Raw genomic sequence first — 18,338 nt, 5'->3', positions numbered from 1 at the left:
AAAACTTGAAAAAACAGAAAAAGATTAAATATTTTAAGGTAAAATACTACATCAACTATACCTAAATCTAATCTAAGTCTGACTGGAATAAATTTTGAATTGCAGGTGGCAGTATTGAATTAGGTAGTAGGCAAGGGCATGGTTACTGTCTGAAAACTGGCACTGCTCTTGCGTCTAAAATGGACACATTTAAATAAATAAGGTTTTTAAAATATTAGTTATTAGAAGAAAGAAGTTGGGCTTTGACAAACAATAATGTACAGTAGAAAGTTACACGGACCTTTTAGACATCTCTAGCCTGCAGCCTTTCGCGGGGCACTAAAAAGCATTAAAACATCATTAAATGGATTTTGAAAAAATTAAGGCCTTAAATGGCATTATAAAGCATTATATGCGATGTCCAAAGGCATTTTTAAGTACATCTACAGATGGAACTTTAAAGGGGAACATTATCACAATTTCAGAATGGTTAAAACCATTAAAAATCAGTTCCCAGTGGCTTATTATATTTTTTGAAGTTTTTTTCAAAATTTTACCCATCACGCAATATCCCTAAAAAAAAGCTTCAAAGTGCCTGATTTTAACCATCGTTATAAACACCCGTCCATTTTCCTGTGACGTCACATAGTGAAGCCAACACAAACAAACATGGCGGAAAGAACAGCAAGCTATAGCGACATTAGCTCGGATTACAGCGCTTTAAGCGATTTAGCAGATTACGAATGTATTGAAATGGATGGTTGTAGTGTGGAGGCAGGTAGCGAAAATGAAATTGAAGAAGAAACTGAAGCTATTGAGCCATATCGGTTTGAACCGTATGCAAGCGAAACCGACAAACGACACGACAGCCAGCGACACGGGAGAAAGCGAGGACGAATTCGGCGATCGCCTTCTAACCAACGATTGGTATGTGTTTGTTTGGCATTAAAGGAAACTAACAACTATGAACTAGGTTTACAGCATATGAAATACATTTGGCAACAACATGCACTTTGAGAGTGCAGACAGCCCAATTTTCATCAATTAATATATTCTGTAGACATACCCTCATGTCAGCAGGCCAGGGAAGCTATGGTCGATATTCTTCTCTTGGTCATCTTCGGGACGGTGTGAGCCAAGACATCCAGGGGGGTTTAGCTCGCTCCTCTGCGGGAACAAACTGCCGCCATTGTTTGCCGTGCTACCGAGGTCCTTTGTCCCTGAATTGCTCACACACTCCGGCAGATTCAATGGGGGTCTGGCGGCAGATTTCTTTGACTTTATCGTTGGAAATGCATCTGCTTTGAGTGTCGCAGGATATCCACACATTCTTGCCATCTCTGTCGTAGCATAGCTTTCGTCGGTAAAGTGTGCGGAACAAACGTCTAATTTCTTGCCACTTTCGCATCTTTGGGCCACTGATGCAACTTGAATCCGTCCCTGTTCGTGTTGTTACACCCTCCGACAACACACCGACGAGGCATGAAGTCTCCAAGGTACGGAAAACGGTCGAAAAAACGGAAAATAACAGAGCTGATTTGACTCGGTGTTCGAGAAAATGGCGGATTGCTTCCCGATGTGACGTCACAACGTGACGTCATCGCTCCGAAAGCGAACATTAGAAATGCGTTTAATTCGCCAAAATTCACCCATTCAGAGTTCGGAAGTCGGTTAAAAAAATATATGGTCTTTTTTCTGCAACATCAAGGTATACCGGTATATTGACGCTTACATAGGTCTGGTGATAATGTTCCCCTTTAACATTTCAAAAAAGTTACTCATGTGAAGTATTTGTTTCAATACAACCACTCAACACACATATTTGGGTTTAACTTTGTCTAACTTCACTTTAAGGAAAAAATATTGGGATTTACATCGAATATTGATATTCAGCCAAACTATATCGAGAGATTAGTTTTGGTCCATATTGCCCAGTCCTACACTAGTGTTAGTGACAGTGCTAGCACAGTTTAGGGATGTTCTCTGTGTTTGAGGGTTGCAGTAGGTCTTATGATGACATTGGGTTTATATGTATGAGTGCAAATGTATATGTCGTTTGAGTGTTAATAATGAAATTGTGATATTTAAGAAATTTCATATTGCACCTACCGGTAAATATTTTCTGTGCTACTATTTTTTTCCGTGCTGTCAATTTTTATTTTTAGTAGCACAAGTGCTCCTAGTGAAAATAGAATATAGACTGCATATTACGCTTATCAAAATTCAAATTTTAATTGTTTTATCAAGATTATTCATTATCTTAGGTAAATTTTACCTAAGATAATGAATAATCTTGGTTAATAAAACAATTAATGCCATTTATCCCTCGAAGTTGTGGTATTGTCTCCTTTCTAGGGATGTAAAGATATGAACATGTTTTATAGTGACCAGAATTATCAGTTATCACGGTGTTGTTGAATGTGCTCAAAAAGTACTTACTGTATACTCACACCGAAATATTTCAACCAAGTTTTACTTTAAAAAAAATAATTAGATAGACACACAATTTACTTTCTTAGCACAGGAAACATTAACTATTGTTCTGGATATTATCTTCTTCTGTTTCAATTTGTAAAGGTTTTAGTGTTTTTTTAATGGTAAAGAAAAACAGGTGTGGGGGCACTTATTCATTCAAGTGAAAGTACAGCATGTCGTTTCAATTTACACAATTCAATAGCGTAGTTGCTTTGACAGTAATGTGTTTATACAAGTTTTGGGTATGTAGTTTTCTTAAGGGGTGTAAGACATTAATGTCTCCTGTATTTGTTAGCATTTAAGCTAGCGCAAGCTTGCTTCTCCAGTACATAAGTAGTGTCCCCTTTACCGTATTGTTTTTGCACTATCTTGTTCCGCTCATTCATTGTTTACGTTCTTTGTTTGTTTTTTTTGTTTTTGTTTTTTGCTCTATGCTTTTTTTAACCTGTAAAGCACTTTGGTTCAATTTAAAAGTTGTCGTAAACGTGCTATATAAAGTTGACTTGACGACAGTCCGTGAGTTTATCAAAGTGTGGCTATCAAATAAGGTTTAACGATAATTTGAACTAAAACTGGTAATGCTATCCGTCAGTAGTTTTACCCCAGTTTATCGTTATACCGTTTATTATTAAATGCCTACTCTTTTCAAACTACTACCGTATTTTTCGGACTATAAGTCGCAGTTTTTTTCATAGTTTGGCCGGGCTCCAGTGCGATTTATATATGGGTTTTTTTCCCTCTTTATTATGCATTTTCGGCAGGTGCGACTTATACTCCGGTGTGACTTATACTCCGAAAAATACGGTAGTTTTGATCAAATAAAAGCGAAACTTGTTAAAATATTTTCATAATTTTTATTTGTTTTGTTTTTTTTAAAGTAGGGGGGAAATTTGAGATTTAATTTTAAAGCTATATCACCCAGGCTTTCGTTTCAGGTTTTTAATGCTTTATTTTGATGTGTTCCCGTCCCTACAGCAGGGTGAGAAGGGCAGTAGAAAGCGGTACCTTCCCTCTGACAACCGAACTGGTTCCCCCCTCAGCAAGAGAATGGCCATGTCACCAGACAGAGGTGAGAAACATTCTAAAGTCCAAGTCCCACAAAGCGGAGTGGTACACTATTTTTTTCCCATTGTCAAAGTTGTTAAAGGGACCCAAATAACTCCTCTGTACTTGACACCAACCTATTTCAGCTCGTGAGAAGAGGATATCAGGACGAACCCCACTTTCCCCACGAATGGATCGTCACAGAGGCCAAGGAGCCCGGCCAATGCCCCCCCAGGGAGACAGGTTAGTTAAACTGTCATCAGTTCACTTCACTATGGTTATACTCTATATCAATGTCATTAGGGTTGTATCTACGGCTGGGCAAGAAAACAATGTCAATATATATAACAGGAGACACGCAATCAATATCAATAAAACATGCGTTCGATAAAACTTTAGATTTTTTTTTCTTTTTCTTTTGGTCCTGCGCTGTAATTTGCTCGTAAATGTAGATAATGGCTGTCTCAATGTAAAGAGCTTTGAGTCATTAGAGAAAAGGCGTTAAATATAATTTACTTCACATATTCTTTCTTCCGTCACATCTGAGGGGATTATAATCAGAGGAAGGTTAAATTTGAAATAAAAATGTTTACATTCAATATATTTTTCTCCTTGTCATTTTTTTAGATAAAAAATATATCACAAAAAATATAATTATTGATATTGACCGATTTAAAACACTTCATATCGTAATACAGTTTTCGCCTAGCCCTTGTAACGATACTAAAATGTTCAGCTTGTTAACAAATGTCGTTAAAATTTTCAACGCAAGGTACCTTTTTGATACCACAGAGACTATAGAAATGACTCCCAAAATTTAATAGAAAATATCTTTGTCAACAACATTTTTTTTAAATAACTTCTTTAACAATAAGTTTTATATATATATACTGTGTATATATATATATATATATATATATATATATATATATATATATATATATATATATATATTCCTTCTTGACTGCACTTAAATGTAGAATATATTTATATTATTCATATTATATATATAATATATTATATATATTATTCATTATTATTATTGTCTATTGTGAGCGAACCGTGGTGCTGAATTTCCCCCAGGGATCATTAAAGTACTTTCTATTCTATATGACAACAATTGGAACAATATTTTGAGGTAGTATAATGCAGTGTTGCAGGTTGATTTTGTTCTGCTTCATTCTGGGACTTAAAAACTTTTTTTTCAGTCACAAAAATATATGTAAACTCAATGTACTTACACTGTCTATTTACATAATAGATGAGAGTGCCTGATTAAAAAAAAATAAAAATAGTAAAATTTACATTTTGTTTCATTGGAACTTTCAGCCTTTAACCGATAGGTGTAGCTTATTGCTAATAATAAGAAAGACAGTATTATTGCGGCCACGATAACATCAGTAAATAAAAATGCACTCAGAAAGCACAGACCTTCATCAGCTCCTACCTCCCAATTGTGAAATTTGTGGGGGGGAAAAAAAGTGATCGGATCAGGGCCATAAGGTAAACACTTGTTCTATATCCCATTCCTGACATTTACTGAAAGGTGTAGTTGAAGATTTGCCTATACATTTTTTAGATATCTATAGTGGAATGAAAGAAACTGAGTGAAGCCTCTTGTCAGTCAGGCACTGTCTTTGTATCTGTGGGTGGAGGGGGGCCGCGAGCATGCACACACACAAATTTAATCTCGTAACCCAAACGTCAAATAATGAAGTAGAAATTATTCTGTTCAGCCCCTAAGTGTAATGACTTGTTTATTATTCTATGTAGGACATTTCCTGAAAGTTTGATTTAAAAAAAAAAAAAATTTAAAAAAAAGAAAGAAGGAAAGACATAACTCTGTGAGCTATTTATAGCAAAATAAAACAATTACGTGTTTCTTATCCTATTTCGGACATTTTGTGAAAATCCGGCAGTAACTTTTTGGGCTATGCATAGCGAAATGAAAGAAACCGTAGAAAGCACGCTTGTCTGTCTCCATTGTCTTTCTCCCTGCAGGGCCGTTAGCATACACACATGGAAATGTAAGGTAATATAGTAGAAAGTATCCAGATCAGGCCTAAAATCTAAACATTTTACTTGTTCCTTATCCCATTTCGGGCATTTACTGAAGTTTCATGAAATTCTGCCCATAACTTTTTGAGCTTTTTGCTAACTAACTGACAAACCAACAACAACGTTACCAATTGGAGTTTGAAATTGAAGATTTGCTGACCATTCTTAATTTTTCTTCAAAGCAGTGGTGTCGAACTTCAAAATACAAATTTGACGTAATTCTTGACCGCCACTGCGTTGTAGCACTGTTTGCACTAGGGATCCACCAATTATCGGCCGGGCCGATATTTGTCACTGTAACATACGGTATTGGCCTATTTTTATCGGTATCAGCCTTTTTTATATATACATATATATATTGAAAATAAATTTTGCTGTAAATTCCAAACTATGAGCCGCTTCTTTTTTCCTACACTTTGAACCCTGACGGCCATAATAAAAATAATTATCCAAAAAAAACAAGTAAATACACTGAGAAGGTGTTTTATTGTTTGTGCTATGGCACAATCTTATGGATGAGTTCATTCACTGCAGGTACTGCAGTGTCTTTCCATTTAGTGCTTTCAACGGGAAGTATAGGCCTGGGCCAATAACACAATTTCTTGACGTTATATTGACCTACAAATTATTGCTTGCTGATAAACAATATATTTGCTATTATTTTTATGAGACCAAATTAACCATTGATGTAATTATAATACTCAATAATAATGCATGTATACACTTTCAAATGCAGTACACTTGTATTTCTCGTATATTTTAACACTGTAATTGGAATGAAAACTTTTAAATAAAAACAAAAGATAAAACAAATAATAAAATATACTTTGTTAGCTAAATTTTGCACTTGAATAAAAATCACAACAAAGAGCAATACCGTATTTTCCGCACTATAAGGCGCACCGGATTATTAGCCGCACCTTCAATGAATGGCATATTTCATAACTTTGTCCACCGATAAGCCGCCCCGGACTATAAGCCGCGCCTACGCTGCGCTAAAGGGAATGTCAAAAAAACAGTCAGATAGGTCAGTCAAACTTTAATAATATATTAAAAACCAGCGTTCTAACAACTCTGTTCACTCCCAAAATGTACGCAAATGTGCAATCACAAACATAGTAAAATTCAAAATAGTGCAGAGCAATAGCAACATAATGTTGCTCGAACGTTAATGTCACAACACACAAAATAAACATAGCGCTCACTTTCTGAAGTTATTCTTCATTCGTAAATCCTTCGTCTTCGGTGTCCGAAGTGAAAAGTTGGGCAAATGTGAGATCCAAAATGGCCGGCTCCGTCTTGTCGAAGTAATCGGAGTCAGTGTGACTGTTATCCAGCAGTTCTGTGAATCCTGCCTTCCGGAAAGCTCGGACCACAGTTGTGACCGAAATATCTGCCCAGGCATTTACGATCCACTGGCAGATGTTGGCGTCGTCTGGCGCTGCCTCCCTGTCTTAGTGAAGGTGTGTTCGCCTTCTGTCATCCATTGTTCCCACGCAGTTAGCAGTCTAGCTTCGAATGCCCTGTTGACACCAATATCTAGCGGCTGGAGGTCTTTTGTCAATCCACCCGGAATGACGGCGAGTATTGAATTAAGCGCGTAAGCGTGTCTCTTACTGTGATGTTATGAGCTAGCAAATATAACAACTACACTACCCAGCATGCAACGATAGTTACGAGCATGCGCGGTAGCCCTGAGATGCGTTGTTGTATGCTGGGAGTTAGAATGTGGTTATGAGCACGCTGTGAGTAAACGTTGAGAACTCAGTTAACACGCCTCGTCTGCATTATTTATAATTAGACAGACAACACACTTTATAGGAGCCATTTTGGGGTCTTTACATAAACACACAAATGGAAATGAAACGTCACATATCCCAGCATGCACCGCGCGCTTCTTCGTCATCCACTGTTCCCACGCAATTAGCAGTCTAGCTTCGAATGCCCTGTTGACACCAATATCTAGCGGCTGGAGGTCTTTTGTCAATCCACCCGGAATGACGGCGAGTATTGAATTAAGCGCGTAAGCGTGTCTCTTACTGTGATGTTATGAGCTAGCAAATATAACAACTACACTACCCAGCATGCAACGATAGTTACGAGCATGCGCGGTAGCCCTGAGAAGCGTTGTTGTATGCTGGGAGTTAGAATGTGGTTATGAGCACGCTGTGAGTAAACGTTGAGAACTCAGTTAACACGCCTCGTCTGCATTATTTATAATTAGACAGACAACACACTTAATAGGAGCCATTTTGGGGTCTTTACATAAACACACAAATGGAAATGAAACGTCACATATCCCAGCATGCACCGCGCGCTTCTTCTTCTTCCGGGGGCGGGTGGTTGCTTACAGTACAAGAAGAAGCGCTTCCTGTTCTATGGGGGCGGGTGCTTACCTTGGCGGTTGCTTGCGTAGAAGAAGAAGCGCTTCCTGCTCTACCGGGAAAAAAGATGGCGGCTGTTTACCGAAGTTGCGAGAACGAAACTTTATGAAAATGAATCTTAATATTTATCCATATATAAAGCGCACCGGGTTAAAAGCCGCACTGTCAGCTTTTGAGTAAATTTGTGGTTTTTAGGTGCGGCTAATGGTGCGGAAAATACGGTACATATGTTAAGGAGGGGCTGGGGGTGAGGCCTCAACTATACACAACTAAAAAAATAAAGAAAATGGTTAAATTAAGTATTCACTAACAAAATTGCACTTCAGTATTGAACATGTAGACAGAGGTAGAGTTGTACATTACTTAACTGACAATCAAGTTAGGACGGTTTTTAAACAAAATGTCACGTGGGGGTCGCATATTGATGCGGGATCGTTCCTTCCGTGCAACACGGACACTCCGGACAACAACGTGAGGGTAAGAAATGATTTAATGATATAAATCATAGGCAAACAGAAAAACAAGCAAAAGAAAAGCGTGCCGAACACACGGGAAGCTAAAGTTTAAACTTAGCACAGGACTCTGGAACATGAAAAACAAACCAACGTGATGTAGCTTACCGCAAACAAGGAGCACAGGACGAGTGAACAGAAAGGCAGGCTTAAATAGTGTCAGTGATGAAAAACAGGTGCGCGTCGAGAACACAAGCGGCAGGTGAAAATAATAAGTAACCATGGTGACGAAACAAACTCACAGGTGCACAAGCAATAACTAAAGGAGTCCAAAACTAACCAAACATAACTAAACAAAACATGATCCGACCACGGATCATGACAGAGCCCCCCCCTTAAGGACAGATTCTAGATGTCCTAAAAAAAACCAAAGATCAATAGTCATGGGAGGGCGGGAGGGGGACATGGCGGTGGGTCGCCAGCCCAAGTGGCCCCGAATCCACCGAGGCAAAGTCAAGTGGCGGCGGCGAGTGGAACGCCGCTGCAGCAGGCGAGGCGGGCGCCCAGGGATTGGCCACATTCGTGGCCGACTGGGAGGTGGGCGCACTTGGCGTGGCGGACGACCAGGTAGCGGCCATATCCGTGGCCGACGAGGAGACAGGCGCGTCGTCAACTTGGCAGGCGTGGCAGCTCGGCGTGGCAAGTCAGGCGGCGAAGCTCGGCGTGGCGCGTCCGGCGGCGAAGCTCGGCGTGGGTCTTGGTCTAGGCGTGGGTCTTGGTCTTGGCATGGCGGGTCTTGGTCTTGGCATGGCGGGTCTTGGTCTTGGCATGGCGTCGTGGAGCTGGTACCGGAGCTTGGCGTCGTGGAGCTGGTACCGGAACTTGGCGTCGTGGAGCTGGTACCGGAACTTGGCGTCGTGGAGCTGGTACCGGCCTTGGTGCGGCGACAGGTGCTAGCCTTGGTGCAGGTGGAGGTGGCCTAGCTGGGGGTTGCGGCTTGGCAGGTCGGAAGACTGGTGAGGGCGGTCGTGCTGGAGGCTGTGGCTTGACAGGTCGGTAGACTGGTGGTGGCGGCCGTGAGGGAGGCTGTGGCTTGACAGGTCGGAAGACTGGTGGTGGCGGCCGTGCTGGAGGCTGTGGCTTGGCATGGTGATGCCGAGCCACCCCACCAACACAGCTCCCGACCCCAGCCCCCCCCTCAAGGGGCGGATACCAGACACGCTCCCTGCGGTCTGGAACTCCCTGTAGGGGTGGGCGGAGGAGGGCAGAAACTTCCCCATTAAATTGTCCAAATTGTTTTGTTTTTTTATCCCCCACCTGGGGTTGTGTGGGCGGAAAGAGGGAAAAAGTCCTTGACGTGGGCGGGGCTAGAGTCCTTAGGGGCGGAGTCAGAGTCACTGGGGGCGGAGGTGATTGAAGTTGACAGAATCTATTTTCAGAAAAAGTGTCCTGATGGTACTTTATTTTTGGAAAAAAGTCATTAGGAGGTGGCTGATAAAGGGAGACAGATGGAAGAAAAAAAAATTCCAGATCAGAATCTTCCCTTGACGCCGGCGGAATGATGTCATCGCCGCGCGCCGTTTCAGTGACGTCATCGGAAGTGGGCGGAGTGACGTCATTCAAAATGGATGGGGTTATGTTGTTGTCAGAGTTCATGGAAATTTGGCTTGCAGCCCAATCTAAAAATTGTTTAGCAAAATGAGTAACTGGATTACCAAACAACTGAGGGGAGTAAGACTGAACCGTTTGTGGTGACTTGCTGTTCGGAGGAGGAGTTTGGGGGAGCGACGCATTTTGGCGGCGAAAAACCTTTTTGGCTGGCTTCCGTCCTCGCCAGTGCGTCTCCATCTCCTCGAAGCCCGGGGCGAAGGAACTGTCTGCTGTGCTCCTTCTGTCACGTGGGGGTCGCATATTGATGCGGGATCGTTCCTTCCGTGCAACACGGACACTCCGGACAACAACGTGAGGGTAAGAAATGATTTAATGATATAAATCATAGGCAAACAGAAAAACAAGCAAAAGAAAAGCATGCCGAACACACGGGAAGCTAAAGTTTAAACTTAGCACAGGACTCTGGAACATGAAAAACAAACCAACGTGATGTAGCTTACCGCAAACAAGGAGCACAGGACGAGTGAACAGAAAGGCAGGCTTAAATAGTGTCAGTGATGAAAAACAGGTGCGCGTCGAGAACACAAGCGGCAGGTGAAAATAATAAGTAACCATGGTGACGAAACAAACTCACAGGTGCACAAGCAATAACTAAAGGAGTCCAAAACTAACCAAACATAACTAAACAAAACATGATCCGACCACGGATCATGACACAAAAGTGCAGAGTAACAACAGAAACACTACAGCAGTGGTCACCAACCTTTTCGAGCCCAGGATCCCTTGTCTCATATCTATATACCGGTATGTATATGTGTTTATTTATATGTATGTATGTATGTACAGTCGCGATAAAAAGTTTACATACACTTGTAAAGAACATAATGTCATGGCTGTCTTGAGTTTCCAATCATTTCTACAACTCTTATTTTTTTGTGATAGTGATTCGTGCACATACTTGTTTGTCACAAAAAACATTCATGAAGTTTGGTTCTTTTATGAATTTATTGTGGGTCGACTGAAAATGTGACCAAATGTGCTGGGTCAAAAGTATACATACAGCAACATACATCATCAATTTTGGTGATGTAGAAAAGTTCAAATCAAATCAAATTAGCTTCATGGCATGGCCTCTTAACTTAATGTGAGTGATTATGATTGACAACACCTGTTGACTTCTCTGAGCCCATTTAAATGAGCTCAGAGAAAACAATGGGAAAGTCAAACAAACTCAGCACAGATCTGAAAAAAGGTATCATTGACTTGAGCAAGTCAGGAAAGTCAGTTGGAGCCATCTCAAAGCAGCTTAAGGTCCCAAGAGCAACTGTGCAGACAATTGTTCGTAAGTATAAAGTGCATGGCACAGTTTTGTCACTGCCACGATCAGGGAGAAAACGCAAGTTATCACCTGCTGCTGAGAGAAAATTGTTCAGGATTATCAAGAGTCAACCGAGAACCACCAACAAGCAGGTCTGCAATGAATTGGAAGCTGCTGGAACACAGGTGTCAGTGTCCACAGTCAAGCGTGTTTTGCATCGCCATGGACAGAGAGGCTACCATGCAAGAAGGAAGCCCTTGCTCCAGAAGCGACACCTTAAGGCTTGTCTAAAGTTTGCTACTGATCACATGGACAAAGATAAGACCTTCTGGGGAAAGTTCTGTGGTCAGATGAAACAAAAATTTAGCTGTTTGGCAACAATACCCAGCAATATGTTTGGAGGAGAAAAGGTGAGGCCTTTAATCCCAGGAACACCGTTCCTACCATCAAGCATGGTGGTGGTAGTATTATGCTCTGGGCCTGTTTTGCTGCCAATGGAACTGGTGCTTTACAGAGAGTAAATAGGACAATGAAAAAGGAGGATTACCTTCAAATTCTTCAGGACAACCTAAAATCATCAGCCTGGAGGTTGGGTCTTGATCGCAGTTGGGTGTTCCAACAGGACAATGACTCCAAACACACGTCAAAAGTGGTAAAGGAATGGCTAAATCAGGCTAGAATTAAGGTTTTAGAATGGCCTTCCCAAAGTACTGACTTAAACCCCATTGAGAACATGTGGACAGTGCTGAAGAAACAAGTCCATTTCAGAAAACCAACAAATGTAGCTGAACTGCACCAATTTTGTCAAGAGGAGTGGTCAAAAATTCAACCAGAAGCTTGTGGATGGCTACCAAAAGTGGCTTATTGCAGTGAAACTTTCCAAGGGACATCCATCCATTTTCTACCGCTTGTCCCTTTGTAACCAAATATTAACATTGCTGTATGTATACTTTTGACCCAGCAGATTTTGTCACATTTTCAGTAGACCCATAATAAATTCATAAAAGAACCAAACTTCATGAATGTTTTTTATGACCAACAAGTATGTGCTCCAACCACTCTATTACAAAAAAATAAAAGAGTTGTAGAAATTATTGGAATCTCAAGACAGCCATGACATTATGTTCTTTACAAGTGTACTTGACCACGAGTGTATATAATATGTAGTCAGTCAATTGTGGAAATGTCATAATAATATTCCATCCTCCGTAGACGTCACGCTTATCAGCAGCAGGGATGTTTGTCTTGGTCTGTTTGGGTTAAAAGAGGAACGTGCCTTAATGGAGTGATTCACTCTGCTGACGTAATTTAATTGTCGGGAGTTATATATTAATATTCCATTACTAGTTGTAAAAAAAAAAATATATATATATATAAATATATATTTTTATCCGTTGTCCGTGCCCCCCAATGCACACACAAGCCATGTTACTGGCAGCACAAGTTACGTCACCAATTTTGTGACCGCTCTCTAAATTTACTCATTAAAGAATCATGGAAGCAACAAAATACACATTAATTTATGTTTCCCAATTAAATTAAATTACTCGACGAACCATTGTAACCCTAACTGGAACACAGCTGTGGTAAAGATCGGCTTGACTCGACAGCTCATCAGCCGATCACATATCGTTTAAAAAAGGCCTATATTGGCCCTGATCTGATCCCTGATCCTGATCGGGACATCTGTAGTAATAAGTGTATTGTATGGGGGGGAAATAGATATGAACACATACACTGTGTGGTACTTTACAAAAGGACATATAAATATGATATGTATACGAGGAAAACAATCAAAGCATTTGTTAAAGAATCAAGCAAACTCTCCATAATTAATGCAAAAGACATCATTAGCATGTCAAGAAATATCAGCAGGGCTCAACAATGTGTCCACCTAACAGCACGTGTTAAATAAAAAAAATAATAGTGCTTCGAGAATTGTAAGTAGTAAAAGCTTTCAAATACAAAATGTTCTTTTTTGTAAGTGCATACAAAGGAAACATAACAGGGTTTGCAACCAGCTTTGGCACACAGAAGAATTTAATGATGCGGTGCTACTTTAATACGTTACTGTATGTAGTTTAAACATGCTAATATTTGCTGTTCTATCCGAACAAAACTTCAAAATCCTAACTTTTTTTTTATAAGGAACAGCGCAAATTTGTGTAATATCTAATAATACATCTCATTAAAACGAGTACATGCTGTGTTCATACTGTCGCATCCTGACTGACACGCTATTGCGTTTTAGAAGAGGTACACCCGTTAATGTCGACAGCGTTACAAACCAACACATTTCTTTATTGTCCACCAATCATATGTCATTGTCACACCAGGTTCTAATAAGGGTGCCTTCACCTTGACTCACCTTCAGAATATCGAAACTCAAATACGAAAAATATCACTGACCTGACTTTGTAAATATAATAAACCTCATATGATTTGTGCTAAATAGCACATTATTTAATAAAACGTTTTTTATTAAAAAATTGCATCCTCAATATTCTTGATACACCTTTTTCCACATTTAACACGATACCGATATTGAAGCCTTGAGTATTGGCCAATACCGATACTAATCCCATACGATATCAGCACAAATCCTAGTACCGGTACATTCTTTTATTTTGTAGTGTAGAACGTTAAAGGTTTGATCAAGTGAAATTTCTCTTGAGTACAATGGAAGAAGGTATAAAGAACACAAACTTTGGGGGTTTTTTATGCTTTTTTTTTTCTCTTTTACTTGATTTTTATTGGCGTTTTTAGAAGGAACAAATACACAGACTTGAAAATATAGATATCTAAACTTAAGAGAAATCTTTTTTTTATATATATTGTTCAACATTTAAAAAAATAAAACAAACAAAATAAAAAATAAACAAAACATGCTATTTTTCATTTACAGATTCATGCTTTTGAAGTGGAGGGGGTTAATAATTCATTAAATTAAGCGCATGACGCAGTGTGTTGAATGATGCGGACACGCCTTTTACTGGATACTCTAATGCACTTTGTATCTGTAAGTAATATGCAACTACAAATATTTAAGGACACTTATTATGTACCGTACGTCTCGCTTGTGTGCAATTGTGTGCTGAGTTGTGGTGTAGCTGCTAGCTCCTCGTAGCTACATGTTTACCTTTTGTAAATTACTTGATTAAAATACAAGAAAGGACCAAATGTATGTGCTGATTGGAAGGCATTTACCGTATTTTTCGGAGTATAAGTCGCACCGGAGTATAAGTCGCACCTGCCGAAAATGCATAATAAAGAAGGGAAAAAACATATATAAATCGCGCTGGAGCCGGCCAAACTATGAAAAAAACTGCGACTTATAGTCCGAAAAATACGGTAGACTGTTAAGCTTTTTTTCAGGACTGCTTGTATCAGAGATTTTAGATGCAAACCGATATCTTCCGATACTTGTCTTTTTGCTGATATCGAACCAATATCAGTATTGAATAAGGATGCTCCTAGTGAAAACCTTTTGTTCTTACATCATGCAGTAAATAAGGCATGTTCTTCAAATAGACATACAGTATTGGTCCGTTGCATAAACAGATCGGTTATCAATCTATTTCAACTCACTAATCTCCGATTGGCCCTGGAAATCTAATTTCATCACAATATTACAACAACTCCGTGAATAAATCATTTTCTTCTGTTTTGTAGAAAACGCCCCGTGTCACCACCCCCAAAGTCATCTGGAAAAGGGCCTGCAGTGCAGCCTGGCAAGCCTGCAGCTCCCGGCTCCGCCCCAGCAGCCAGCAAACCCAGCAACACTCTGTCTCGCCGTGAGGAGCTCCTAAAACAGCTGAAGGCCGTAGAAGATGCCATCGCTCGTAAAAGAGCAAAGATCCCTGGCAAATGAGCGGGAGCGCTCTCCTCACCCCTTCACCTGCGCGGCATCGAGAACCACGGCCAGTTGGAGTTGGAAACTATTCTCAGTGACTCCTGCCTACAATGGACGTACACAAACGCTGTATGGTTCTTGTGTACATACATAAACAAGAGTTGGGTTTCATCTTAGAGCATTTTCACTCTCTTATGACCACATTCTGCTGAGTTGCAGCCTGTGGTTAAGAAACTGGGCGGAACAAAAGGCATGCTGAGAAGGAAGGATTTCTTTGGACATTACTGACTACTTTGTCAGTTGACTATTCAGAAATTGAGAGAACCACATGTTTGTTGCCTACCTGATGATGACTTGCAGATTCTACATATATTTGTCTGCTCCCCTTCAATTGTTTGCTTCTGTCAGATCTGTTTAGCTTTCTTTACGACATGTTGCTGTCGTCAAGTGAATCTGCAGGTTCCGATTCCTTTGGAACAATCTGCCAGTCTGTATTTGGCCATTGAAAGTGATGGTAGTTTGCAGGCTCCGGTTAAACACACTTTTTGACACAGCAAGAGTTAAGTCATCAGATGCTCTCTCGACAATTATCATGCATAGCAGTGATAGTTTTTTTTTTTTTTTTTTTTTTTTTTTTAACAATCTACAGCATTTTATTTTCCTCTTAGCTCTTCTCAAGTTATAAATCAATGTTTTATTTGTGTCATTTGTAGTTGGGGGAAAAGAGAGGTTGTAACGGGGACATTTAGAGACATAAAATCTTGCTTTTGTGACGAAAGCCTTCTAAATAAACTATTTTGATAAAGAGCACAGTCGGCATTTTTGTCAATGGCATTAAAGGCCTACTGAAATGCGATTTTCTTATTTAAACGGGGATAGCAGGTCCATTCTATGTGTCATACTTGATCATTTCGCGATATTGCCATATTTTTGCTGAAAGGATTTAGTAGAGAACATCGACGATAAAGTTCACAACTTTTGGTCGCTGATAAAAAAAGCCTTGCCTGTACCGGAAGTAGCAGACGAGTAGCGTGACGTCACAGGTTGTGGAGCTCCTCACATCCGCACATTGTTTACAATCATGGCCACCAGCAGCGAGAGCGATTTGGACCGAGAAAGCGACAATTTCCCCATTAATTTGAGCGAGGATGAAAGATTTGTGGATGAGGAAAGTGAGAGTGAAGGACTAGAGGGCAGTGGGAGCGATTCAGATAGGGAAGATGCTGTGAGAGGCGGGTGGGACCTGATATTCAGCTGGGAATGACTAAAACCGTAAATAAACACAAGACATATATATACTCTATTAGCCACAACACAACCAGGCTTATATTTAATATGCCACAAATTAATCCCGCATAACAAACACCTCTCCCCCCGTCCATATAACCCGCCAATACAACTCAAACACCTGCACAACACACTCAATCCCACTGCCCAAAGTGCCGTTCACCTCCCCAAAGTTCATACAGCACATATATTTCCCCAAAGTCCCCAAAGTTACGTACGTGACATGCACATAGCGGCACGCACGTACGGGCAAGCGATCAAATGTTTGGAAGCCGCAGCTGCATGCGTACTCACGGTACCGTGTCTGCGCATCCAACTCAAAGTCCTCCTGGTAAGAGTCTCTGTTGTCCCAGTTCTCCACAGGCCAATGGTAAAGCTTGACTGTCATCTTCCGGGAATGTAAACAATGAAACACCGGCTGTGTTATCCGCCACACCAGTCAGGGGGTGCATTCTACGGCGGGGGTGCGTTATCCAGCACAACACCTGCCGCAATACACCGCTTCCCACCTACAGCTTTCTTCTTTGCTGTTCCCATTGTTCATTGAACAAATTGCAAAAGATTCACCAACACAGATGTCCAGAGTACTGTGGAATTTTGCGATGAAAACAGACGACTTAATAGCTGGCCACCATGCTGTCCCAAAATGTCCTCTACAATCCGTGACGTCACGCGCAGACGTCATCATACCGAGACGTTTTCAGCAGGATATTTAGCGCGAAATTTAAAATTGCACTCTAGTAAACTAACACGTCCGTATTGGCATGTGTTGCAATGTTAAGATTTCATCATTGATATATAAACTATCAGACTGCGTGGTCGGTAGTAGTGGGTTTCAGTAGGCCTTTAATGCTACACACCAAGTGATTCATTTTTGTTAAGAGCATTGCATTGAGTTAGATAGTAAACACAACCCTCCTAAAATACCTTTCGTTTAAAAAACAAACAAACCCTAAAACATATAACAAGCCGGTTTTCTTTTGTGTGTGGAGTAAAAAAAAATGGTTAAGGCACTGCTCTAATTGTGGCCACTTGCCAACCTTTATTAGGTTCAGGTTGCATCATATGCTATTGAGGGATGACGTAACAGCCGATTTAAACGCAGCTGCTTTCAATATGCATGTAATTCTTCACACTAACAATGTATTCAGTTTCACTGTCATGAGTGTGTGTTGTCTTTGCTGTCACCAATCAAAAAGCCAGCAGAGCGAACATGACACAACTACGACAGCAGTCAATATGGGCTGACTAAAAGGTGATTCTGTGTCATTAAGTTTTTTTTCTTTACTCCGCCTCCACGAGTATGACGTTATAGTTAAAGCAGGTGCCAAATTGCTTGTACGGGACTGAAATAGAACAGCAGCCACTTAAAACACACTGTCTCTTTATTTTTAGCTGCTCTGTAATAATACTGTATTTGGACACGTGACATGATTTTCTTTCCATCCATATTATCGTTAACACGCCATCCTGTCCGATCTTAATAGCCATGCCTGGTTTGTACGTGAATGGGAGAATTTCAAACATTGCAATGTCATGGACTGGTGAGCTGGGATAGGCCCCAGCTTACCCTGAAAGAGCCACCATTTTTATTACCTGGAGGAAAATCTTTCAGGCCACCTATTTAGTGTCATGGGTGAGCTGGAGCCTATCAAAAGAATTTCAGTCACATATAAGACAAACAACCATTACATTTATGGATAATTTAGTATCTATTGACCTAAAGTGCATGGTTTAGGAGTGTGGGAGTGAAGCAGAGTATGTAAACACTGCACGGCATGTGTCACAACCTAAGTAACTACCGGTAACCACAATAAGATGGTTCAATAGTTTTTTTTCTGAAATCCTGGCAACTCCAGAATGTAGCCATGCTCGTT

The 18,338-nt window shown here is 40.4% G+C and overlaps 1 protein-coding gene across 1 annotated transcript in view; it reads left to right on the top strand.

The window, feature by feature from the left end:
* zc3h18 (zinc finger CCCH-type containing 18) overlaps nt 1-15,816 on the top strand; it is a 73,162-nt gene extending 57,346 nt beyond the window's left edge. Inside the window, exons 18-20 of the mRNA XM_061969770.2 lie at nt 3,430-3,523; nt 3,645-3,741; nt 14,994-15,816. Coding sequence (XP_061825754.2) covers nt 3,430-3,523; nt 3,645-3,741; nt 14,994-15,192 — 390 coding nt within the window. The 3' untranslated portion in view covers nt 15,193-15,816. The remainder of the gene's footprint in view (nt 1-3,429; nt 3,524-3,644; nt 3,742-14,993) is intronic.
* Nucleotides 15,817-18,338: the final 2,522 nt, after the last annotated feature.

Source organism: Nerophis lumbriciformis, linkage group LG10, assembly GCF_033978685.3.
Source record: "Nerophis lumbriciformis linkage group LG10, RoL_Nlum_v2.1, whole genome shotgun sequence".
Lineage (NCBI taxonomy): Eukaryota > Metazoa > Chordata > Actinopteri > Syngnathiformes > Syngnathidae > Nerophis > Nerophis lumbriciformis.
The sequence above is the reverse complement of the archived record's forward strand: the minus strand, read 5'-3'. Positions and strand labels throughout refer to the sequence as shown.